We start from the raw sequence: 21891 nt of genomic DNA, 5'->3' as shown, positions 1-21891 counted from the left end.
AGTATAACGTTTTGAGGGGGGTAATAACAACCAGTCCCTTCTACAGCTTTTGAGATGGATGTGTTTAAAGCCCACTGCACTTATGAGCAAAACCGAGGCTGGTAAAGATGAAGTATCTCAAGTATGTCTGGCTTCAAAGTTGAGCTCTTAGAGATAGTCTCTTCAGCCATGAAATAACACTTCTGGGTGGATATTACTGAAACAGATTATCGGCAAGTACGAAAAAGAGAACGATGAAACCTATAGAAATTGTATTAGGAAGGGGAGAGGAGAGCAATAAAGAAAAAATATAGCCGGAGAGGGGAGAGAATAAAAAGGAAAGAAATGACACCTCCGTCAGTTTTTCCGCCGCTAACCTCCCTCTAGGGACCCTCGCTCCGTAAGGGCGCCCACTTCACTGAACTTTCAAACTGGGCAGAAAAGCAGCAGGCAGCCAAGGAGAACTGCGCAGGCGCGTCTCCTCGTCCCAGGGCCCGCCCACAGGGGCGCAGACGTGTGTGCGTGGAGAAACTCGCTGAGCCCCGCCTGAGCGCCAACACGCAGGCGCGAGAACGCGTGCCCTGCGCTGCTGTCTCTGATTGGCTATTACGAGCAAGGGCGCCGCCCAATGGGAGGCGTGGATAGTAAGGGGTCCTACACGCCCGGGAGCAGAGGGTCTGTGTCAAGAGAGCGACCAGGGTTGTTGGAGATCAGAGAGGTGGGTGCGGGCGCCGTCGGGCGGGTGGGAAAAAGGGCGCTGGGCGTATGGAAGAGGGCAGAAGGGAGAAAGCAAGGGAGACACGAGGGGATCAAAGAGCTTTGGGGCCTGCGTTCAGGGCAGGAGCCCGGGAGGGTGGAAAGAGGGTGCTCTTTCCTGTGTCCCCCCCGGGGGTCGGGGGCCTTGGTGGAGCTTCTAGGGCATGCAAGACCCCAACTGGGCCCCGTCACCTCCTGCAGCGACCCCGATCGGGCAGCCAAGGAGAAGAGTCTGGCAAGAAGAAAAGGGGTTGTGTGGTGGGAAAGTTGAAACTTTCAGGCCTCCTGATAGGTTCTTTTTTCCTGGAAGTACTTATGTATGAAAAAGCCCCCTCTCCCCTATTCTTTCCCTCCAGAGGCTCATAATTCAGGATTTGGGAATGAGAAATGTAAGATGTTGGAAAATATAAATTTTGAATCCCTGGCCCACCTTCCAAAAGAGAGACATTTATTGGGGGAGGGGAGGGTATTTTGCGCAAGCTCTAGGGGACTGAAAAACAGGAGAACACCCTCGCTGGTCAAATCCAGAAAGATTCTGTATGGAATTGTGAACAGGATCCTGGCCACTCAAACAATACATTAAAAAAAATGGGAAAAAATGGATTTTGAATAGATTCGGAAAGTTTAGCCTAAGATCACTTAGTGAATTATTTCTCCATGGGATATTTATTTGGGCATGAACTAAAAGCAGAGCCCTGTGCTGGTGGTGAGTGATGGAATACACGATAGAACAGAGAAGTTGGTCTGGAAGAAAGGGAGTGGGCACAAGGTTAAATCCCCAAGGCCTTGCGTTTCCTTACTCATTTATTAAATATTTTTATATACCTGCTGTGCTGGTCATGATTCTTGGCACTGGAAATGTGTCAGTAATGAAACAGGCTAACCTCTGCCTTCTGGGAGCTGAATATGAACAACTTCTATATATAGAATGATAAGTAAACCTCCACTTGTCTCTAGCAGTAACAGATGAGATGCAGAAGAGGTTAAAACAAAAACAAATACCACTGGGCACTGGTGGGTCTTGCCAGTAATCCTAGCTACTCAGGAGGTTGAGATCTGAGGATCATGGTTTTTTTGTTTTGGGTTTTTTTTTTTTTTTTTTTGCCAGTCCTGGGGATTGAACTCAGGGCCTGAGAACTATTTCTGAGCATCTTTCTGCTCAAGTCTACCACTTAAGCCACAGCGCCACTTTTGTCTTTTTCTGTTTTTGCTTTTGTTTTGTTGGTTGTGGGGCTTGAACTCTGGGATTGGGCGCTATCCCTCAGCTCTTCAGCTCAAGATGAGCACTCTACCGCTTGAGCCACAGCGCCATTTCCGGTTTTCTAGTGGTTTATTAGAAATACGAGTCTCACGGACTTTCCTGCCTGGGTTGGCTTTGAACCATGATCCTCAGATCTCAGCCTCCTGAGTAGCTAGGATTACAGGCATGAACCACTGGTGCCCTGCACTTTTTCTGTTTATGTGGTGCTGAGGAATCGAACTCAGGGCCTTGTGCTTGCTAGGCAAACACTCTACACTAAGCCACATTGCCAACCCTAAGGATCATGGTTTGAAATGAACCTAGGCAGGAAAATCCATGCTGTTATTTTTTATTTTTTCCATGGGGCTTGAATAAGGGCCTGGGCACTATCCCTGAGCTTCTTTTGCTAAAGGCTAGTACTCTTTCACTAAGCTACAGTCCCATCCCAGCAAATGCATTTTATTTTTGCCAGTACTGGAACTTGAACTCAGGGCCTGGGCACTGTCCTTGAGCCTCTCTGTGCTCAAGGCAATTGCTCTACCACTTGAGCCACAGCGCCACTTCCGGCTTTTTCTGTGTATGTGGTACTGAGCAATCGAACCCAGGGCTTCATGCATGCTAGGCAAGCACTCTACTACTAAGCCACATTCCCAGTCCCCCCAGCAAAGGTATTTTTAGTATTTCATCATATACAAAGTATTTTTAAATAATTTATCTCAATTGACACAGTGACCCAGACAGAAGTATGTTATTGAGCTGGGTGCCGGTGGTTCATGCCTGTAATCCTAGGTACTCAGGAGGCTGAGATCTGAGGATCAAGGTTCAAAGCCAGCCCGGGCAGGAAAGTCCGTGAGATTCTTATCTCCAATAAACGACCAGAAAACCGGAAGTGGTGCTGTGGCCCAAGCGATAGAGCACTCGCCTTGAGCTGAAGAGCACAGGGACAGCGCCCAAGCCCAGAGTCCAAGCCCCTCAACGGACAAAAAAAAAGCATGTTATTGAGTTATGTTTGTTGTTGTGGTTGGCAGCCATGGGGCTTGAACTCAGGGTCTGGATGCTGTTCCCGAGCTCTGTCACTCAAGGCTAGTACTCTACCACTTTGATTCACAGCTCCACTTCATGAAATTCTTTTTTTTTTTTTTTTTGGAGTCCGGTCATGGGGCCTGAACTCTGGGCCTGGGCGCTGTCCCTCAGCTCTTCAGCTAAAGGCTAGCACTCTACCACTTGAGCCACCTTCCCAGCCCTTCATGAAATTCTTTTTTTTTTTTTTTTGAGTCCGGTCATGGGCCTGGGCGCTGTCCCTCAGCTCTTCAGCTCAAGGGGAGCGCTCTACCACTTGAGCTACAGCACCACTTCCGGTTTTCTGGTGGTTTATTGGAGATAGGAGTCTCACGGTCTCCCCTGCCCAGGCTGGCTTTGGACCGCGATCCTCAGATCTCAGCCTCCTGAGTAGCTAGTATTACAGGCGTGAGCCACCAGTGCCCGGCCCTTCATGAAATTCTTATCTCCACTTAACTACCAAAAAGCCAGAAGTGGAGCTGTGGCTCAAGTGGTAGAAAGCCAACCTTGAGCAAAAAATGCTAAGGGACAGTGCCCAGGCCCTGAGTTCAAGCCCCATGGCTGCCAACCACAACAACAAACATAGCTCAATAGCATACTTCTGGCTGGGTCACTGGCACACTAAAAAGAGAGAAGAAAACTTGGAAGAGCAAATAGCAGTATAAGAAAATCAGAGCCACAAACCTAGACTTGTAGTAGTACCCAGGACTGTTTTAATCAGGACCTGGATACTCCTCCATTGGAATGCCTCCCACTTCTAATGCCAACCAGGAACCTAAATCTCAACTTTTGGAGAACTTCAAGCAATGGCTCTTGCTAATAACCTTGATCAAAAAACCAGGGCTTTGTAGTCAGTTCTGCTTTCAATCCCATTTCTCACCTGTGGAAACAATTTCAGAGAGAGCACATATGCAAGCAATGGAGCTCAGATGCAGGCTGAGAGAAATCTGGTTCCAGGGCCTTAAATACTTTGCTAGAGGCTTTGCACAAAGAGGAAACAGCACCACACAGGCAAAGGTTGTGAGGCAGGAAGAAATACAACGTATTCTCAGAAAAGAGTGTGACTGGGCCTCTCGGAGAGGAGAGCAGCAGGAGAGGCCAGCCTTCTGAGTGCTCACTGTCTCCTGCAGGTGCTTGGCTGCTGTGGCTGAGATGACGTTCAGAGACGCAAGGTCCTGGAATATTAAGGCAGATACTTTGGACTAAGATTTGGTGTGGTGGTTGGCAGAGACTGGTAAGTAATGGGGTAAGCAAGGGAACTCCTCGAGATCGCCCACCTTGCCTCGGTTCTGGTGTGTCACTGGTCTGTGCCTCTTTCTCCAGGCACTGCCTTCCCCGAGATGGCTGAGGTGGTGGCTGAGGTGGCTGAGATGCTGACCCCCTCACAAGGGGCAGTGGAGATGTCCACGTCTCTGTCAGGGGAGCTGGCAGAGATGGCCACAGAGGTGACGGAGATGACCCCTGGGGAGGCCCTTGCTTCCTCCCTCTTCTTCCAGCACCACCAGTTCATGTGCTCCGAGTGTGGCAGCCTGTACAACACCCTGGAAGAAGTCCTCTCTCACCAGGAGCAGCATGTGGCCACTGTGTCAGAGGAGGAAGCACTGACCACGCATGACCTAGGTCTGGAGCCTGAGCTGGTGCCAGCCACCGAGGAGGGGCCTTTCCAATGTGGAGAGTGCAGCCAGCTCATCCTGTCCCCCAGTGAGCTTCTGGCCCACCAGGATGCCCACCTCCAGGAGTCTGCAAGCCAGATCCAATACCAGTGCGGGGATTGCCAGGAGCTCTTCCCCTCACCCGAGCTGTGGGTAGCTCACCGAAAGGCTCAGCACCTTTCAGCTCCTGCGGCAGAACCGCAGGTGCCACCTCCTTTGCCTCCCCCTCCTCCCCCACCCACTATCAAGATGGAGCCCTATGAGTGTCCTGAATGTTCCACCCTCTGTGCCACCCCTGAGGAGTTCTTAGAGCATCAGGGTACCCACTTTGACTCCCTGGAGAAAGAAGAACGCAACGGGTTAGAGGAGGAAGAGGAGGAGGAGGAAGAGGAAGAGGAAGGGACAGAGGAGGACGAGGACCTTGCTGATGACGCCACAGGCAATGGTGACAAGTCCACGGATGGCCGGGCTCAGGGCTGTGGGGATTGTCCCCCGCGTTGTCCCACATCAGGGGCAGGGCGGCGACACCGGCGGGCATCACGTGGGCCGACGTCCGCCAGCCACCCTTTCCACTGCAGCCAGTGTCAGCGCAGCTTCAGCTCTGCAAACCGCCTGCTGGCCCACGGGCGGGCCCACGTGGGAGGCACTCACGAGTGTACCACCTGCTCCAAGGTGTTCAAGAAGGCGGCCTCTCTGGAGCAGCACCAGCGGCTGCACCGCGGGGAGGCCCGCTACCTCTGCGTGGACTGTGGCCGCGGCTTCGGCACGGAGCTCACCCTGGTGGCCCACCGGCGGGTTCACACCGCCAACCCACTGCATCGCTGTCGCTGTGGCAAGACGTTCAGCAACATGACCAAGTTCCTCTACCACCGGCGGACCCACGCTGGGAAAAGCGGGACCCCTACCGCGGCGGCAGCCAGCATCTCCCCGAGCCCTGCGGAGGCCCCGCCCCCGGCCCCGCCCCCTGCTGCCCAGCTGCCCTGCCCGCAGTGCTCCAAGTCCTTCGCCTCCGCCTCGCGGCTCTCCCGGCACCGGAGAGCTGTGCACGGGCCCCCCGAACGACGGCACCGCTGCGGCGTTTGTGGCAAGGGCTTCAAGAAGCTGGTGCATGTACGCAACCACCTGCGGACACACACAGGCGAGAGGCCTTTCCAGTGCCACTCGTGTGGCAAGACCTTCGCTTCCTTGGCCAACCTGAGCCGCCACCAGCTGACCCACACCGGCGTCCGTCCCTACCAGTGCCTGGACTGTGGCAAGCGCTTCACCCAGAGCTCCAACCTGCAGCAGCACCGGCGGCTGCACCTGCGGCCCGTGGCCTTCGCCCGCGCCCCCCGCCTCCCCATCACGGGTCTCTACAACAAGAGCCCCTACTACTGCGGGACCTGCGGCCGCTGGTTCCGTGCCATGGCGGGCCTGCGGCTGCATCAGCGAGTCCATGCCCGCGCCAGGACTATGACACTGCAGCCCCCCAGATCGCCGCCTCCTGCCCCGCCGCCGCCCCCGGAGCCACAGCAGACGATCATGTGCACGGAGCTGGGGGAGACCATCGCAATCATTGAGACGTCCCAGCCCCTGGCACTGGAGGATACACTGCAGCTGTGCCAGGCTGCACTGGGTGCCAGTGAAGCCAGCGGGCTGTTGCAGTTGGACACGGCCTTCGTGTGACCCCGACGAAGAGCCCTGAGGAAAGGGTCTGGTTGTAACAGCAAGGGCAGGTACCTCTGGGGGTGGGGTGGTGGGAGGGTAAAGAACCTTCTGGCAAGCTGGTCTGGCACCCATCATGTGCCAGGATCCACCCATAGCCTCCTCTACCGAGTCCTCAGAAGAGCCCTGCCAGGTTTCTCTGCCTGAGGGGAAACTGAAGCTGAGATGTGAAGTGATCTGTCCCAGGTCACCCTACTTCCTTGCCAAGTGGGGTTTGCCAAAGCTCTTTGCACCACATTGTTCTGGCCTAGCAACATCAGGTAACTATGTGCCAGGTGTGTGCCGGGCACACTCATATACCTCTTCAGATGCTCTGCTTGTCCCCCCATCCCTTGCCTTCTCTGGACTTTTGAGCACCCAGGGCATAGCTCTTGGCCACTATCTCAACTCTGGCCACGTGGAAGGAAATCTGTAAGTACCTGGGGACTCAGCTTCCAGTCTGGGTGTTGCTGGAGACCCAGGAATGAGCCAGGCACAGGCTCTGCCCTCAGGCATGCTTGGTCTGGTAGGCGCACACACAAGTATAGACAGCTTGCTCTCTGACGGGTGTCTTATTGCTTCATTCAGCCTGCGTGTGCTAAGGCCTCTCCTACATAGGCTAGGCAGTGCTGTGGGTCAGAGATGAGTCACACCTGAGGATTCCCTGGGCTGTGGTGGCTTGTGCAGGCTCCTCCCAGACTAGGGACAGTATTCTAGGTAGGAGGCCAAGAGTACAAGACACTGCCCAGAGGGAGTCCCAGAAATAGGAATCAATCTGCTAGTCAAAAGCACATTCCAGACAGACAACAAACACAAGAGAAGGGTGAGTCCTTGGTATATTTGAAGAACATCTAATTATCCACAAGTGCAGTAAATGAACACTTGACTGCTTGCAATGGCAGGCACTGCACTTAGCCCTGTACAGTTCTAGGATCCCAGCAGGCTGAGGTACGTCATGTCATCCCTGTCATACAGGTGAAAGCACAGGACAGAGATTTGCCGAAGGCCTCACAGCCTGGCAGAGGCATTGTGACATTTGTACTAAGTGACTCCTGAAGGCCAGGATTGCACCGTGGTGGTGTCATGATGAATTAGACCTGAAACCTGCATGAAGACTAGAACTCATCCTAACTGCAGGAAAGTACTAGTTAGGATTTGAGGGAGCCTCGTAAGATCAAAGGTCTTTGGGATAGGATTCCCAGTTTTTTCAGAGGGAGAACTTCCCTAAAAGGTTGCAGATCACAGTAGGTCAGTGTGAGGCAGGCTTCCCTTCCCAGCCTATAGACCCTGATGCTTCAGCAGGCCAAGTAGAATGAATGCTGCTGAGACGGGTTGTCCAGGGAGGCTAAAAGGCCTTGGGAGTTAGGCTGAGTAATTCAAGGTCTTGTGGGGGGGTGGGAGGAGTAAGGTCTGCCAGGGGTCAGTGAAAGGCTAGAGATGTCCAGGAAGGGAAAATGTCCAGGCAGGGAACTATGGGGGTAAGAGGAAGGTAAGGACACCTTCAGTGACCATAGTCCACACCTGGCCAAGACCTGTTTTGCTCCTTGTCTAATCTGCGTGCTCGATGAATCCATTTTACAAATGGTCAAGTCAGGCTGATGTTGAGCAACACAGGGATAAAGTCCATGCTGGGCAGTAAGAAGATGCAGAAGTTGGGGGAAAGCCAAGCTATTCATTCCTACCATGAGCGGGTCACCTGTATCTTCCAACTGGGAGTCTGCAGATCTGGATGTTTTCCCCAGGACCAGCCCTGTGTTTCAGTCTTGACTCTGCTATTTAAGTTCTATTTAAGGCCTCAACCCCTCCCATCCCCAACCCTCCCACTAGTCTGGGGGTACACATCCCCCCTCCTTAAGCAGTAGATGATTTATACATTGTCACAGGTGGGTCTGTGCAGGCCTTTACCATGCTCAGGCTCCTAGGAGAGCAGCAGAGGGAAGCACTCAAGTGCCAAGTTAGGCCTGGAGTCAGGGCCAGACCTCAGGTCTCCCAGTATTCCCCTGCCTGAAATACAACTCATTCCTCACCCCTGCAGCCCTCTCCAACCCAACACCTCTTCACCCCGGGGTGGGGAGGGGGAGACAGGCAGCCAGGCAGGAAGCAGGTTTTCATGCCAATAATTTATTGAACAGCGGTCTGTACACAGGCAAACCTTACTGTGGAAACTAAGACACCAGGGGTTCTCCCCACTCCCCTGGCCCTCCAGGGTGGGGAGAGGAGAGAGAAGGCCTTGGGAGCAGAGGACAGAAGGGGAGATACAGCTGTAGGCAAAGGGGGCAGGTTGGATGGTGCGAATCGACGTTTTCTTTAAGAAAAAAATTATAACAATCTATTTACACCCAGGGGGCCAGGGAAGAGGAGATGGGCTGGGCTTGGTCTATTTACAAGGGACACTGGAGGGAAAGAGGTGGAGGCCTGGGGGGAAGGGAGGGAACCAAGGGGGTAGGAGGTCTTCATTACCCCCAACCCCCATCCTTCTTTCCTTCTCTTCCCTCCCCAAAACCAGTTAAAATCCTCTTAAAGAGCCCACCAGAAGTGAGGCTGGTAAGGGAGGGACTAGAGGTGGGGGTAGGGACTCATTTGCCTCTGCCTCTAGTCTAGGGGCCCAGCCAGGGAAGGAGCTTGATGGGCTATGGCCCCCCCTTCCCAGCCCCACTTGGGGCTCCCAGATGGATGTGGAAGGGTAATTGGTGGGGCCCTCAGGAAGAGTTACTGAGGGCAGGTGCAGTTTCAGCCGACTGCCAGTCTGGGCTGGTCTGAGTCTCGGTTAAAGCTGAAGGAAGGGGAGGGAAAAAGTGGACAATTAGCCTTAGCCTTCAGGAGTCACTCCACCCCACTCCACCACTGGCAAAAGTAAGATCTCCTGTAATACTGCAATGAAAGTTGGAAACTGTCACTTAGGTCCCAGGTTGCAAACTCAGATGCCAAAGGGCTAGCCTAAGGATGCAATAGCTCAAACAAAGCAAGCAAGAAGGGGCTTGGACAGCTGGATACAGCTTCCAGCTGGAGGAAGAACAGACTTGCTGCTGCCCAGTCTGATTTTCTTCCCCCAAAAGAAACAGGAAAATTGATTTTTTTTTAACCTAAAATGGCACAATTTTCAAGTGTGGGCAACTCTTTATTTGGTCAAGCCAAGCATAAACAGATTTCTTTGGTTTGTAGTTAGCATTTAAATACCAACATATGCAGCCGGGCACCATGGCTCATGCCTATAATCCTAACTACTCAGGAGGCTAAGATCTGAGGATCACAGTTCAAAACCAGCCCAGGCGGGAAAGTCTGTGAGACTCCAATTAACCACCAGAAAACTGGAAGTGGCTCTGTGGCTCAAGTTAAGTGCTTGCCTTGAGCTGAAGAGCTGAGGGACAGTGCCCAGGCCCAGAGATCAAGCCCCATGACCAACAAGGAAAAAAAAAACATGCAATACTGCTCTGACACTGTTGCAAATTTTGCCAGCAAAATGTCAACAGATTTCAGTTTAAGCTCAGAGCTAGTGGCTCACACCTGTAATCCTAGCTACTCAGGAGGCTGAGATCTGAGGATCATGGTTTGAAGCCCACCCAGGTAGAAAAGTGTGAAACTCTAATCTCCAACTAACAGCAAAAAAAAAAAAAAAAGCAGAAGTGAAGGGTATGGCTAATGTGGTAAAGTGCCAGAGTGCCAGCCTTGAGCTCAAGCTCTGATACTGGCACCAAAACCAAAAGTCAACAGATTAAAATACCTACTGGAAATTCCAGGATTGAACCCCACAGCTCATTCCCCTCCCCAAATTCAGAAGGGCTGCTTTAACCTTCAACCAATGGCCCCCACTTACCTTGTGAGGATGGGGTGAGGGAAGTAGGGCCAGGTGGGGACCTCAACTGAGGAGGGATGAGAATGGCATTGAGAGACGGTTGAATGGACAGTTCTAGAGAGGAATTGACATGTGCAGTCAGGGGGAAGGCAGGCTGGCTGGAGACCCAGTTATGATTACTCAGGGGCATCTAACAACCAAGCTGTAAGGCTAGTTGGTGGGCACTTTTAGGCAGACTCTAAGTGTAAAACTGGGAAGAGCCTAGCACCCCGCAGATCACAGTGCTGCTTCAGCAGCTTCGACTGCTCCCAGGTTGGGGGTGGGGGGAGACATCTTCCTACGCCCTAGGCCTGCCTGTACCCACTCAGCTCCCACCTCCAGTACCAAGCCTCTCCTCTGTCAATCCCTTTGTGACTGCCACACCCACTCCACAGGTGCCAACCTGTGCACTCACCACCAGGACTGAAGTTGAAGAGGGGGGGAAGCGGGCGGTTATTGGGGAGCTGGGTTCCCATACACCGCAGTTCGTCAAAGAAGCTGTGGGCACAGGCCTCGAGTGGGGAGAGCCTCGAGGATGGAGTATACTCTAACAGGCTGGAGCACAGCACAATGGCCTCTGGGGGCGTCCGAGATTTGAACACCTGAGGGGAGGGTCATTAAAATGAGCAGCTTTCTCATACTGGCAACAGTGCGCCTCACCTCCACCCTTCCTACCAAAGCCCACCTGCTAAATAAGGAAACTGATGTCAGTGGGCAACTGATCCAGGTCCCCTGACCGTATGAACCCTACTGTGAGCCTCAGTTTCCCTGTTACAAAATTAGCAATCTTCCATTTACCCATGGGTCCTCAACTTCTAAAATTTCTTGTTTTTTGTTTTTTTTTGTTGTTGGTCCTGGGGCCTGAACTCTGGGCCTGAGCACTGTCCCTCAGTGTTTCAGCTCAAGGCTAGCACTCTACCACTTGAGTCAGAGCGCCATTTCCGCCTTTGTCTGCTTATGTGGTGCTGAGGAATCGAACCCAGGACCTCATGCATGCAAGGCTAGCAATCTAAAACTGAGCCACCTTCCCAGCCCAAATTCCTTAAGTTTTTAAACCAGAAGGAAGCTAGTGGCTGGCTCCCTGTGTAACTTCAAACCCTCTCACGCCATGATTGTGAAGCCTGGTTCCTTTTTGGCCATGCAGTCTGAGTCCCTAGCTAGGCTTTACCTTTGTCCAAGGGTGGGCTTTAATCTGTGGGAACTTGAACTCTGTGTAGTTGGGGTTCATCTCTCGGATTTGTTCCCGGGTTGGTGTTCCTAGGACCTGCAGAGAGAGGGGGATCTGAGACAAGGGCCCTATCCCTCAGCTCTCCAACACATACACACACACCCTCACACACACACACCTACCCCACACACACACACACACCCTCGCCGGCTCTGCCCTCACCTTAATGATTTCCACCAGCTGGTCCACCCCGCTGTCCCCAGGGAAGATGGGCTGCCCAAGGAGGAGCTCAGCTAGTACGCAGCCAGCCGACCACACATCTGCAAGGGAACAGATGTTCAGGACTAGGCATGCAGGGGTCTACAAGCCCATCCGCTTGCAAATACCTCTGTTCCTCTTGGTTATCCTGAGGCATCAGGAGCCCCTTTTTCTCAGGTCACAGAGGAAGCACCTAGCCCAAGGTCATGCATAATCCCACACTAGAGCCCAGCTCAGCAGGTGTCATGGTTTGCCTTGCTTCCAGCCCCATCAAGACCCCAGTGAACACTTTCTTTGCCTCTAGACTCAAAGGACAGACCAAATGAGGCCCAAATGCCAACAGATACCAACATGTCCTCTTGGACGCTGGGAGGGAAGGCTAAGGGGCATGCAAAGCCTTAAATCCTGAACTGCCCTTTTTCCCCATCTCCCAATCTCTTCCCTTCCTAGGGGAAAGGCTGTAGCCTGGCCTTCTCCTCACTATTCTTCAAGGTGCAAGGATGCACTGAAGGAGCACACTGCCGATCTCGTTCAAGCTCAGTCTCTCACTTGATACTCTTTCAGCTTCCCCTCAGGCCTGGAAGGTGGCACTGTCACTCTCACCAACAGAGGAGAGCACAGGCTCTGGGAGCAGGCCATACCTCTGGGTTGGCAAAGCCTTGCCTGCCAGTTGCCCCAAGGTCACCACCAGCCCTTCCCCTCCTGCTGAGAACAGAGGTCTGTCTGGGAGGTTCCAGAACTGGATGGACTCTCAAGTCAGGTCAGCCTTCAAAGACCAAGCATCCCAGCAGTGCAATGGTGGGCAAGTGGACTCATGGCTCCAGGCTTTGGGTCCTTTTGATAGCTCATCTAAAATGAGATGCCATACATCAGCCTTCCAAGCTTATGGGGATCAGGTAGATAAAGCTTTGCTGGGCATCAGTGGCTCCCACCTATTATCCTCACTACTCACAAGGTTGAGACCTGAGGATCTCAGTTCAAAGCCAGCCTAGGCAGGAAAGTCTGTGAGGCTCTTATCTCTAATCACCAAAAAGCCAGAAGTGGAGTTGTGGCTCAAGTGGTAAAGTGTTAAATTCTGGGACAACTCCCAGTCCCCGAGTTCAAGCCCCAGGACTGGCATACAAAACAATAAAAAGATAAAAAGCTTTTGTCACAAAGCCTAGCACACAATTTTAAACCTGCCAAGATTGTCATCCATCCCCAACCCCACCCTCCGTCACAAACCGATGGATGAGGTGTAATCGGTGGCTCCAAAGATCAGCTCTGGGGCACGGTAGTAGCGAGAGCAGATGTAGGACACATTAGGCTCCCCACGTACCAACTGCTTTGCACTGAGGAAAGAGATAGGAGAAGGTAAGCACAGACCAAAGGTCAGGGGACCCTCACCCCTTCACCACCCCTCATAGCCCGGTTCAGGCCTACCTGCCAAAATCGCAGAGTTTAAGGACAGCAGTATCAGGGTCCACTAGCAGGTTCTGGGGCTTGATATCACGGTGACACACCCCCTGGGAGTGGATGTAGGCCAAGCTCCGGAAGAGCTGGTACATGTATACCTGGAGCAAGAGGGGACGGCTGAACTGCACCCAGCCCGACCACATGGCCAACTGCTGGCCCAGTAACCAACCTCAGCCTGAAGAACCCTCCTAGCCACTCCCCCTACCAACTACCCCACGGTGCTTGAGCTTTAAGGACTTTGTTTTCACAGACCACTGGGTCCTACTCCCCTTTTCTGATTCTGGGACTACAGGTCAGAGCATTGAGCCCTGCTGCACTGATCCTGGTCTAGGCCCACACTCAACTTCTGCCACTGCTATCATGGAAGCCTGAGAAGTAAGACAGGCAAAGGAGGTAGGCCCCTTCCCTCTCACCATAAGCCACTGGTTCTTCAGGAACTCAGCCTCTTTCATCAGACAAACTAGCCATGAGCCAGCCCCTTTCACTAGTAGCCAAGTGCCCAGACAGCAGGACCTTGATCTTGGAGTTTGATCACTGCTGCTGCCCCTAAGACACACCAGTACCTGACACATGCTAACCACCCCTGGCTTCACCACACACAGGCAACTTGTGAGACCTCCTTCCTCCTTCATCCCACTCTGTCAGCAATGCTGCTTCCTGTCCGGGTACGTGTTCTCTCAGTAGCATTTCTTGATCTTTCTCACTCTTAAACCTGGCTACGCTGGGAGCTGCCTGCTTCCAGAACCCCGTCTAGTATGGGTGTAGCTTATTGCTTTCATAGCTTCCTGTAATAGGAGTGCCTGTCCACCACACTGGCTATGCCTCTGGACTGCACTGGGCAGTCTGCACAGGCAGATACCACGCAGCTCTGCCTAGCCAAAGAATGTCCTCTTGGGAAGGGAGGTCCAGCAGCCCCCACACATACTAGAGCCTGTGTCAATGTCATCTTGTCCAGGTGCCAGGGTGCTTAAAGAACACCAGGGCTTGAGCAACCTCTAGCAAAAGAATCCATCCGCCTCCTAATGCCACAGGTGTCACGGCCTCTGTCCTTCCTGCTACTTGTAGACTTCTCTTTCACTGGCTTGTCCACTTAAGACATCTCCTGAGAAGCTGCAACACCCAGGGCCAGGTGAAGGGAATGTGATGCAGATGGTGCAGGAAGACGCACACCCAGCTCAGCAGTGTGAATGCCAACCTTCCTTCCCACTCATCCCCAAACAAGGCTCCAAAGGCCTGGATTCTGATCTCAGTAGCTGGATCTCAACATTTTTGGTCCCTGTTCATCCCAGTAGTGCTACTGGGCTCCTGGAGGGGCAGGCGCCTTCCAACCCCTACAGGTCCCTGGCAGATCTGCCTTCCAACCCCCACAGGTCCCTGGCAGATCTGCCTTCCAACCCCCACAGGTCCCTGGCAGATCTGCCTTCCTAACACAACCTTTGCCTTGCTTCACCTTCCCGCATTCAGTGAATTCCACCTAGGGACTGCAAGGGCAAGGGAGCCTCCCAAACCAACAAAAACTGGGAGGATAAGAACCGCCCCCACTCCCCCGCAAAAAAAAAAAAAAAACAGGGTTCTGGAGCTCCAATAGCCTGCCTGCCTACCTTGACGTAGATGATGGGGATAGTCAACTTGGCCTTGGTAAAATGGCGGGCCACGCGGTATACTGTCTCAGGCACATATTCCAGCACCAGGTTTAAGTACAGCTCATCTTTCTGTAGACAGCAAAGGAGAGGTATGAGGTCTTGTGAGGGAAGAGTGAGGAGGGGGAAGGGCAGGTGTGAGGGGGACAGTAAGGACTGGACCTGGGGGGGTAAAAGCAGACAGGAAAATGGAGCCACACATGCCTCAAGGTCTCACCTTCTCCCCACTGGAGTAGAAAAAGTACCGCAGCCTCACAATATTGCAGTGGTCCAGCTTCCGCATAATCTGCAGCTCTCGGTTCTTGAGGGCAAAGGAAGAGTCTCAACGAAAGAACCAACCCTCTGCCTCCGCCCGACAGGCAGCCTGCTGATCCTCCTCCCATGGCTACCAGCAGGGCAGGCAGCTGCTCCACGGCCCTAAACCCTGCAGAAGCACACACCCACACCCATTGTTTCTCCCCCCAAGCCCCTTCCTTCCTCTCACATACACAAACTGGAAGTCTATGGATTAGTTAATCCCAGGTCACAGATGTGTCCTCTTCAACTCAGGCTTTTAGTTTTCCAACTTGGACTAGAGGCATGGCTCAAGCGATAGAATACCTGCCTAGCAAGTGCAAGGGCAAGTTCATATTCCAGTGCAAGAACAAAGAAAATAAGGAAAGAAAAAGCCAGGCCCTGGTGACTCGCACCTATAACCCAAGCTAGTTAAGAGGCTGAGATCTGAGGATGGAGACTCAAAGCCAGCCTATGCAGAAAAGGCCATGAGATTCTTATCTGCAATTAACCACCTCAAATCAGAAGTGGAGCTGTGGTGCAAAGTGGGAGAGCCCTAGCCTTGAGCAAAAGGGACAGTGTCCAGGCTCTGAGTTCAAGCCCCACAAGCACAAGCACAGGACCACCACCACCAAAACAAAACAAAAAAAGAAAGGGGGGCTGGGAAGGTGGCTCAGTGGTAGAGCACTTGCCTTGCATGCATGAGGCCCTGGGTTTGATTCTTCAGCACCACATAAGCAAAAAGAAAAAAAACGGAAGTGGGGCTGTGACTCAAGTGTTAGAGCTTTATCCTTGAGCTGAGGGACAGCGCCCAGGCCCAGAGTTCAGGCCCCATGACTGGACCCCCAAAAAAAAAAAAAAAGGAAGAAAGAAAGGACAGATTGCAACCAGGCCCAGAGTTCAAGCCCCATGGCTGACCAAAAAAAAAAAAATTAAAATTAAGAGCCAAGTACCAGGGACTGGGAATGTGGCTTAGTGGTAGAGTGCTTGCCTAGCATGCATGAAGTCCTGGGTTCAATTCCTCAGCATCACATACACAGAAAAAGGCCAGAAGTGGCACTGTGGTTCAAATGATAGTGCTAGCCTTGAGCAAAAGAAGCTCAGAGACAGTGCCAGGCCCTGAGTTCAAGCCCCAGGACGGGGGGGGGGGGGGGGGGGGAGGCGGGAGAGCCAGGTACCAGTGGCTCACACCTGTAATCCTAGCTACTCAGGAGGCTGAGATCTGAGGACTGCTGTTCAAAACCAGCCCAATAAGAAAGTCCTTAAGACTCTTATCTCCAATAAACTATTCAGAAAAGGCCAGAAGTGGTGCTGTGACTCAACTGGTACAGCACTAGCCTTAAGCCAAAGCACAGGGACGGTTCCCAGGCTGAGTTCAAGCCCCAAGACCAGCATAAAATAAATAATTACAAATTTAAAAATAAAAGTGAGGGCTGGGAAGATGACTCAGTGGTAAAGCGCTTGCCTTGCATGCATGAGGCCCTGGGTTCAATTCCTCAGCACCACATAAGCAAAAAGAAAAAAGCTGGAAGTGGCACTGTGGCTTAAGTGGTAGAGCGCTAGCCTTGAGCTGAAGAGTTGAGGGACAGCGCCCAGGCCCAGAGTTCAGGCCCACAACCGGACCCTAAATAAATAAATAAATAAATAAATAAATGTGAAATTAGGGCCAGGCACTGGTAACTCATGCCTTTAATGGTAGCTACTTAGGAGGCTTGAGATCTGAGTATGTAGTTCAAAGCCAGCCGAGGCAGCAAAGGCCATGAGACACATCTCCAATTAACTGCCTAAAAAGCAGAAGTGGAACTGCAGTAGAGCACTAGCTTTCAGCAAAAGAAGCTCAGGGACAGTGCCCAGGCCCTAAGTTCAAGCCCTACAACCAAAAACAACAACAAAAGAAAGAAAAGGAAGGAAGGATAAACAATTTCAACTCATTGCTGACATTTAAAAGTGAAATTAAGAGCCAAGCGCCAGTGGCCCACACCTGTAATCCTAGCTACTCAGGAGGCTGAGATCTGAGGATTGCTGTTTGAAACCAGTCGGGGTAAGAAAGTCCATCTAACTCTTATCTCCAATTAACTACCAAAAAGCTGGAAGTGGAGTTATCACTCAAATGGTAGAGCACTAACCTTGAACCTCCGCCTCCCCCCCCCCCCCGGACAAAAAAAAAAAAAAAAGCTTAAGATAGCATCCAGGCCTTGAGTTCAAGCCCCATCACTGGCACATAAACAAACAAATAAATGTAATAATACTTCAAGATGAAGTAGTTACAGCTGGGCATTACCTGGAATCTTAATTACTCAGAAAGCTGAGGATCCCAGTTCAAAGCTAGCCCAGACAGCTATATCTGAGTCTTATCTCCATTAACCAACTTCTCTTGAAAAATCAGATGAGATGTCCACATAAGGCCCACTACTGTACCTGGCACAGGCAGCAAGAGACCAGCAGTAGCCATCTGATTCACTATGGTCCCCACCACTCTTACTATTACTGCTTCTCCTGAATGCATCTGGGAATTTGAATTTTAGCTTAGAACCTAAATCCCAGATTCCTGCCTTGTAATCCTCATGCCTCAGCATTCTCCCCATTCTCTGTTCTCTTCTGGCCCTCAGGACTTCTGCTCTCAGATCCCTCTCATTTCTAAAACTCAACTCTGACTGAGTTCTGGCTGCCAACAGTTTGGTCCAACAGTTCTCACTGCCCAGACCCAGGCCTGACCTAGGTCCCGCTCTCCCATATGCAGACTCCAATTATTCCTCTACTTCCACTTCCTCAGGTAGTTCCCTGAGCCTCTACTAGTTCACGGGGCACCTCTGCTTAAGTGGAAAAGGATACCCTTTCTTCAGGAGACAGAGCCCCACACCAAAACAAGTGTTTTAGTGAGCACCATGGCAGGCTGGATTCCATCCTGCATTGGCCAAACATGTGGGGTAGAAGTACAACCTTTAGGGCCAGGAGCACCAGCCTCCCCAATCTCTTTTCCCCCTCTGGAAGAACTGTAACCAAGTAGATGAGGTGGAGGGCTTGGGAATCAAACAGGCTAGCTTCTACTACTACATGGAATGCTAACAACACAAATTTCATGTCTGCTTACTTACAATAGGAATAATACCACCACCACAGAGAACCTCCAGGCAAATTAAACAAGAACATGTCAATCACTTACTTGAGCAAATGACCAATAAATGTCAGCTTTTGGCTCTCCTTGAAATTTACATTTGCCATCAACTTGTTCCCTTCCATTTGGTCCCCTCTGAAACCCCAGGTTCCAGCTCTCTTGCTGGGCACTTCTATTAGCCACACCCAGTCCCCAAACCTCATCTTCATTCCCGAAAGCTACCTTGAACCTCTTGTCCTGGAGAACTTTCTTGATGGCCACCAGTTCCCTTGTCTCTGCCAGCCGTGCCTGGTACACAACCCCAAACGAGCCATTGCCAATCACTTTGATGTCTGTATATGCCACCTCCTGGGTGCGCTCTGGGCCTTGGCCTAAGGTGGCTACCACTGTGGTCACCTTCCCGCTGTCACCTGGGGAACAAAGAGGACACTCAATCCACTGGCCTTTGCCCTCTGGCCACCACCCTCTCCAGGGCTATGGGGAGGGAGGGAAAGTATTGTAAAAAGCCCATGGGGGATGGAGGTATGGCTCAGTGATAGAGCACCTGCTTAGCAGGCATAAGGCTGGATTCTCAACACAGCAAAATATAAAATGAACAATAAAACTTTCAGGAGCTTCTTTCTTCCTGCTCATCGCTTCTGAATTTACACCTTCCAGTGACATAAGGTTTTCCTCAAGGAAACTTGAGTCCTGCTTTTTCCCAAATGAGAGAACACTGATACCCAGACTTGTCACTTAAGGATTAACAATCCTAATTTCCACTTTTAGAGAGCAGCAAGTCACTGGTCCCTCAGGTGACACTGGAGGATACCAACATCCTCAGGTGTTGAGTCCATATGCTCTGGGCACAAGTCCTCTAGCCTTTTCTGTACTAGTAGGCAAAACCAACTGTCACTCAAGGGAGAGTCCACCTGAAATGCTCCTTCACTGGTTGAACACTGGCCTTCCTCAAAGCCTGGTAGGTTCAGCATTTCTTGGTGATGAAAACCAGTGTGTCTTACAACTACAAGCACTAGTACCCTGACCATTACTACTTTACCTTAGAACAGAACCTGTATGGTCCAGAGCAGCACCAACCCTGAGAATGGAGAGTCTAATTGCTGTCCTAAAAGCTCCAGTTTCCACTTCCTGCTCCCCAAACAGCAGCAAACCTTGGTACCATTCCCAAAGGATGGTGACCCCTTTTCTTTGGGAAACTGATAGACCAAGTCCACTTCAAGGGGCCAATGACACCTTCTTTTGAATAAAGATATTCTTACAGCGCTTTTAGGTCCTTTCCCAGCCCCCCCCACTCCCTTTTAGAGCCAATAACACTATTCCCCACAATGATTGGAGGTACAACCTCAGATCCATATTCTACACGAAGTTAGGATCCATTCCAATTTTACTTTTGCTAAAGGAGTTTTTTCAAGCCATGGGGTTTTTTTTGTTGTTGTTTGTTTTTAAAGAGCAGTGACAACTGACTAGGTCAGTTTATTCTTACATCTAAGCAGCAGTAACTACTAATTTCCACAACTGGATGTACAGCTTTACATATTTTGGGTGGGTAATGTCAGGCCTTGTATTTTAAACCTGACCCTGTTCCTTGGGGACACGGTAACCCCAAATTCTTACTTCTAAGAGATACTTCGTCCAAATGTCCATCTTCTGAAGAAAAGCAAGTGAAGATTCCCCGTTTTTGTTTTGTTGTTGTTGTTGTTGTTTTTTTGGGGGGTGGCAATCCTATTCTTGGTCTTGGTCTTTTAGGGAACAATAATCCTAGATCCTCATTCACAGGTGACGCTGACCTCTGATCTGATCCTGCTATGTAATGGATGGCAATGTCAAATCTCTTGTTTTGAAGGTTTAAGGACCCAAGACTCTGGTATTGGAAGAATGGGGACCTGTGACCCCTGTTTTTCTGAGTGGCAGGAATTCTGATCCTAAAACTCCAAGTGATGATAAACCACTAAACTCCTTTCTCTGGCAGGCAGAGAAGTCAGCTCGGTTCTGGGGAGGCACAGTGACCTCGAACTCCTATCTGGGGATAGGAAAGACGTTTGAAAGGCTTGGAGAACCCAGACCACCACCCCACACAGGCACCCCCGGTACTCACGGCCCAGCTTCACTCCGGGCGGCGGGAAGCTGGTGCCCGCGCCAGGGCCGCCGCTGCCACCTCCGCCGCTGCTACTGGGGCCACCCCCAGAACTCGAGGCTCCCACGCCCCCACCCATAGCCCCGACTGACGCCTTTCCGCCGCCGGTGCCGCCTGGGCCAGAGGCCGAGCCCCCGGGGCCGCCGCCGCCACCTCCGCCTCCGCCGCCTGGTTCAGCGAACGAGCTGGTCCGCGCCCGGCCCGAGCCCCCAGGGCCGCCTCCCGAAGGCCCGCCGCCGCTCATGGCGCCGAGCGCTGGCCCAGGACGCGGGGCTCGGGCTGCCCGGGCTGCCTCAGCCGCAGCCGCCGCCGCCTCCCCCGGGCTCTGGCCTCTTCCAGGCCGCGCCGCTCGGGCTCCGGCTCCGGCCCAGCGCCCGCCGCGGGGCACGCCGGGAGATGCAGTCCGCCTGCCGTCCGCGCCGCCGTCACCGCCCTCGACACACAAGGAGGCCCGCGTGGTACGCCGGGAAATGGAGTCCGCAGTGGCTTCAGAGTAGAGGTAGGGGGTCAGGAGATGACGGTCTCTCTGCAAGTCGAGAAATAGAGTCCTGGGTAATCTGCCAACTGATTGGGGCAGAAGGCAAGCCCTGGAGGATTTTGAAAACAGATTCACCTCCACGACAGCAACTCAGAGCTTCTAGCGGTACCTCAGAAATGAAGTCCCAGCCGCGCCATCCCCGAGCTGAGTAGGCCTGAGGCACGCCGGGAAACGGAGTCCAGTCAGTTCTCTTAGCCTCTAGGCAATGGGTGACTCCCAGAGCCAGATGCACTCTGGGAAATTGAGTCCACACCGGTCAACCCGCAGATCTTGGTCCGTGAGGCAAGCCGGGAAATGAAGTCGGTGCCACACCCTCTCCCGCATTGCAGGTGTAAAGCGTTTTCCAAAGCACGCCGGGAAATGGAGTCCCAAATGTAGTCTTGAACCCCCCCCCCCCCCGAGTAGATACGAGGGTTCTAGAGATAGACCAGGAAATGGAGTAGGCATCACGTTCTCTGGCCTTGTACACCGAACCGCAGTGCCTGCTGGGAACTGTAGTGGACACCAAGGTTGTTTCACTGAGATCTTAAGGCTTTCTGGGAAGTGAAGTTCAAGGCAGCCTCCGAGTTGATGGACAGGCGGGATTGACTAGACGCCCGAAGCATGTTGGGAATATTATAAAGCTGATCCTGACCCTTTGTGAGACCAGGATCAGAAGTTTGCTGGGAGGTGGAATGTAGTCGAGTGCCACCGGGGATTGTGGGACAAAGGGTACGGACGGTAGTTCCCTAGAGGAACTGGAAAATGTCTCAGTGCCTCCTCTTTCACCCTCCAAGTTGGTCGGTGACCCCTGGGAAAAGACGACTAAGTACCTTTGAATTCCGTGTGACCACAAATCAGGAGGGGGTGGATGGGGTGGGAAGCAAAAGTTTCTAGTGGAGTATCCCAGAATTTGCCTTCATATACTCTTCTTTTTCCTATCAATATAGGTAGCACTATGAGGCAAAAATGAGCACCAAAAGAATGAAAGAGTACCGTCTGCAGCTTTAGGGCTTTCGTTTGTTGCTGTTGTTGATTTGTTGCATCTGCCCGTTTTGGGAGACCAAATGAAATAAGCCGGTTTCAAGAAGTAGCCTCTGGGTTTTGTGCGCTCATTTTATCTTTAGTAC

At 52.1% G+C, this 21891-nt stretch overlaps 2 protein-coding genes across 2 annotated transcripts; one reads left to right on the top strand and one right to left on the bottom strand.

The window, feature by feature from the left end:
* Positions 1-616: 616 nt before the first annotated feature.
* Znf526 (zinc finger protein 526) lies at positions 617-6905 on the top strand. The gene is made up of 3 exons (XM_013032651.1): positions 617-697; positions 4165-4268; positions 4358-6905. The coding sequence occupies exon 3, from the start codon at positions 4375-4377 to the stop codon at positions 6349-6351; it is 1977 nt and encodes a 658-aa protein (XP_012888105.1). The 5' UTR covers positions 617-697; positions 4165-4268; positions 4358-4374; the 3' UTR covers positions 6352-6905.
* Positions 6906-8470: 1565 nt separating this feature from the next.
* Gsk3a (glycogen synthase kinase 3 alpha) lies at positions 8471-20668 on the bottom strand. Its single transcript, XM_013032740.1, has 11 exons — positions 20206-20668; positions 18333-18520; positions 14940-15023; positions 14684-14794; positions 13050-13180; positions 12852-12958; positions 11592-11689; positions 11370-11465; positions 10617-10803; positions 10184-10276; positions 8471-9142 (listed from the first exon to the last, which is right to left on the bottom strand). The coding sequence occupies exons 1-11, from the start codon at positions 20486-20488 to the stop codon at positions 9069-9071; spliced, it is 1452 nt and encodes a 483-aa protein (XP_012888194.1). The 5' UTR covers positions 20489-20668; the 3' UTR covers positions 8471-9068.
* Between the last annotated feature and the right edge of the window lie 1223 nt (positions 20669-21891).

The sequence above is a fragment of the Dipodomys ordii genome, unplaced genomic scaffold (genome assembly GCF_000151885.1).
Source record: "Dipodomys ordii isolate 6190 unplaced genomic scaffold, Dord_2.0 Scaffold156, whole genome shotgun sequence".
NCBI lineage: Eukaryota > Metazoa > Chordata > Mammalia > Rodentia > Heteromyidae > Dipodomys > Dipodomys ordii.
This window is presented reverse-complemented; position numbering and strand designations above follow the sequence as displayed.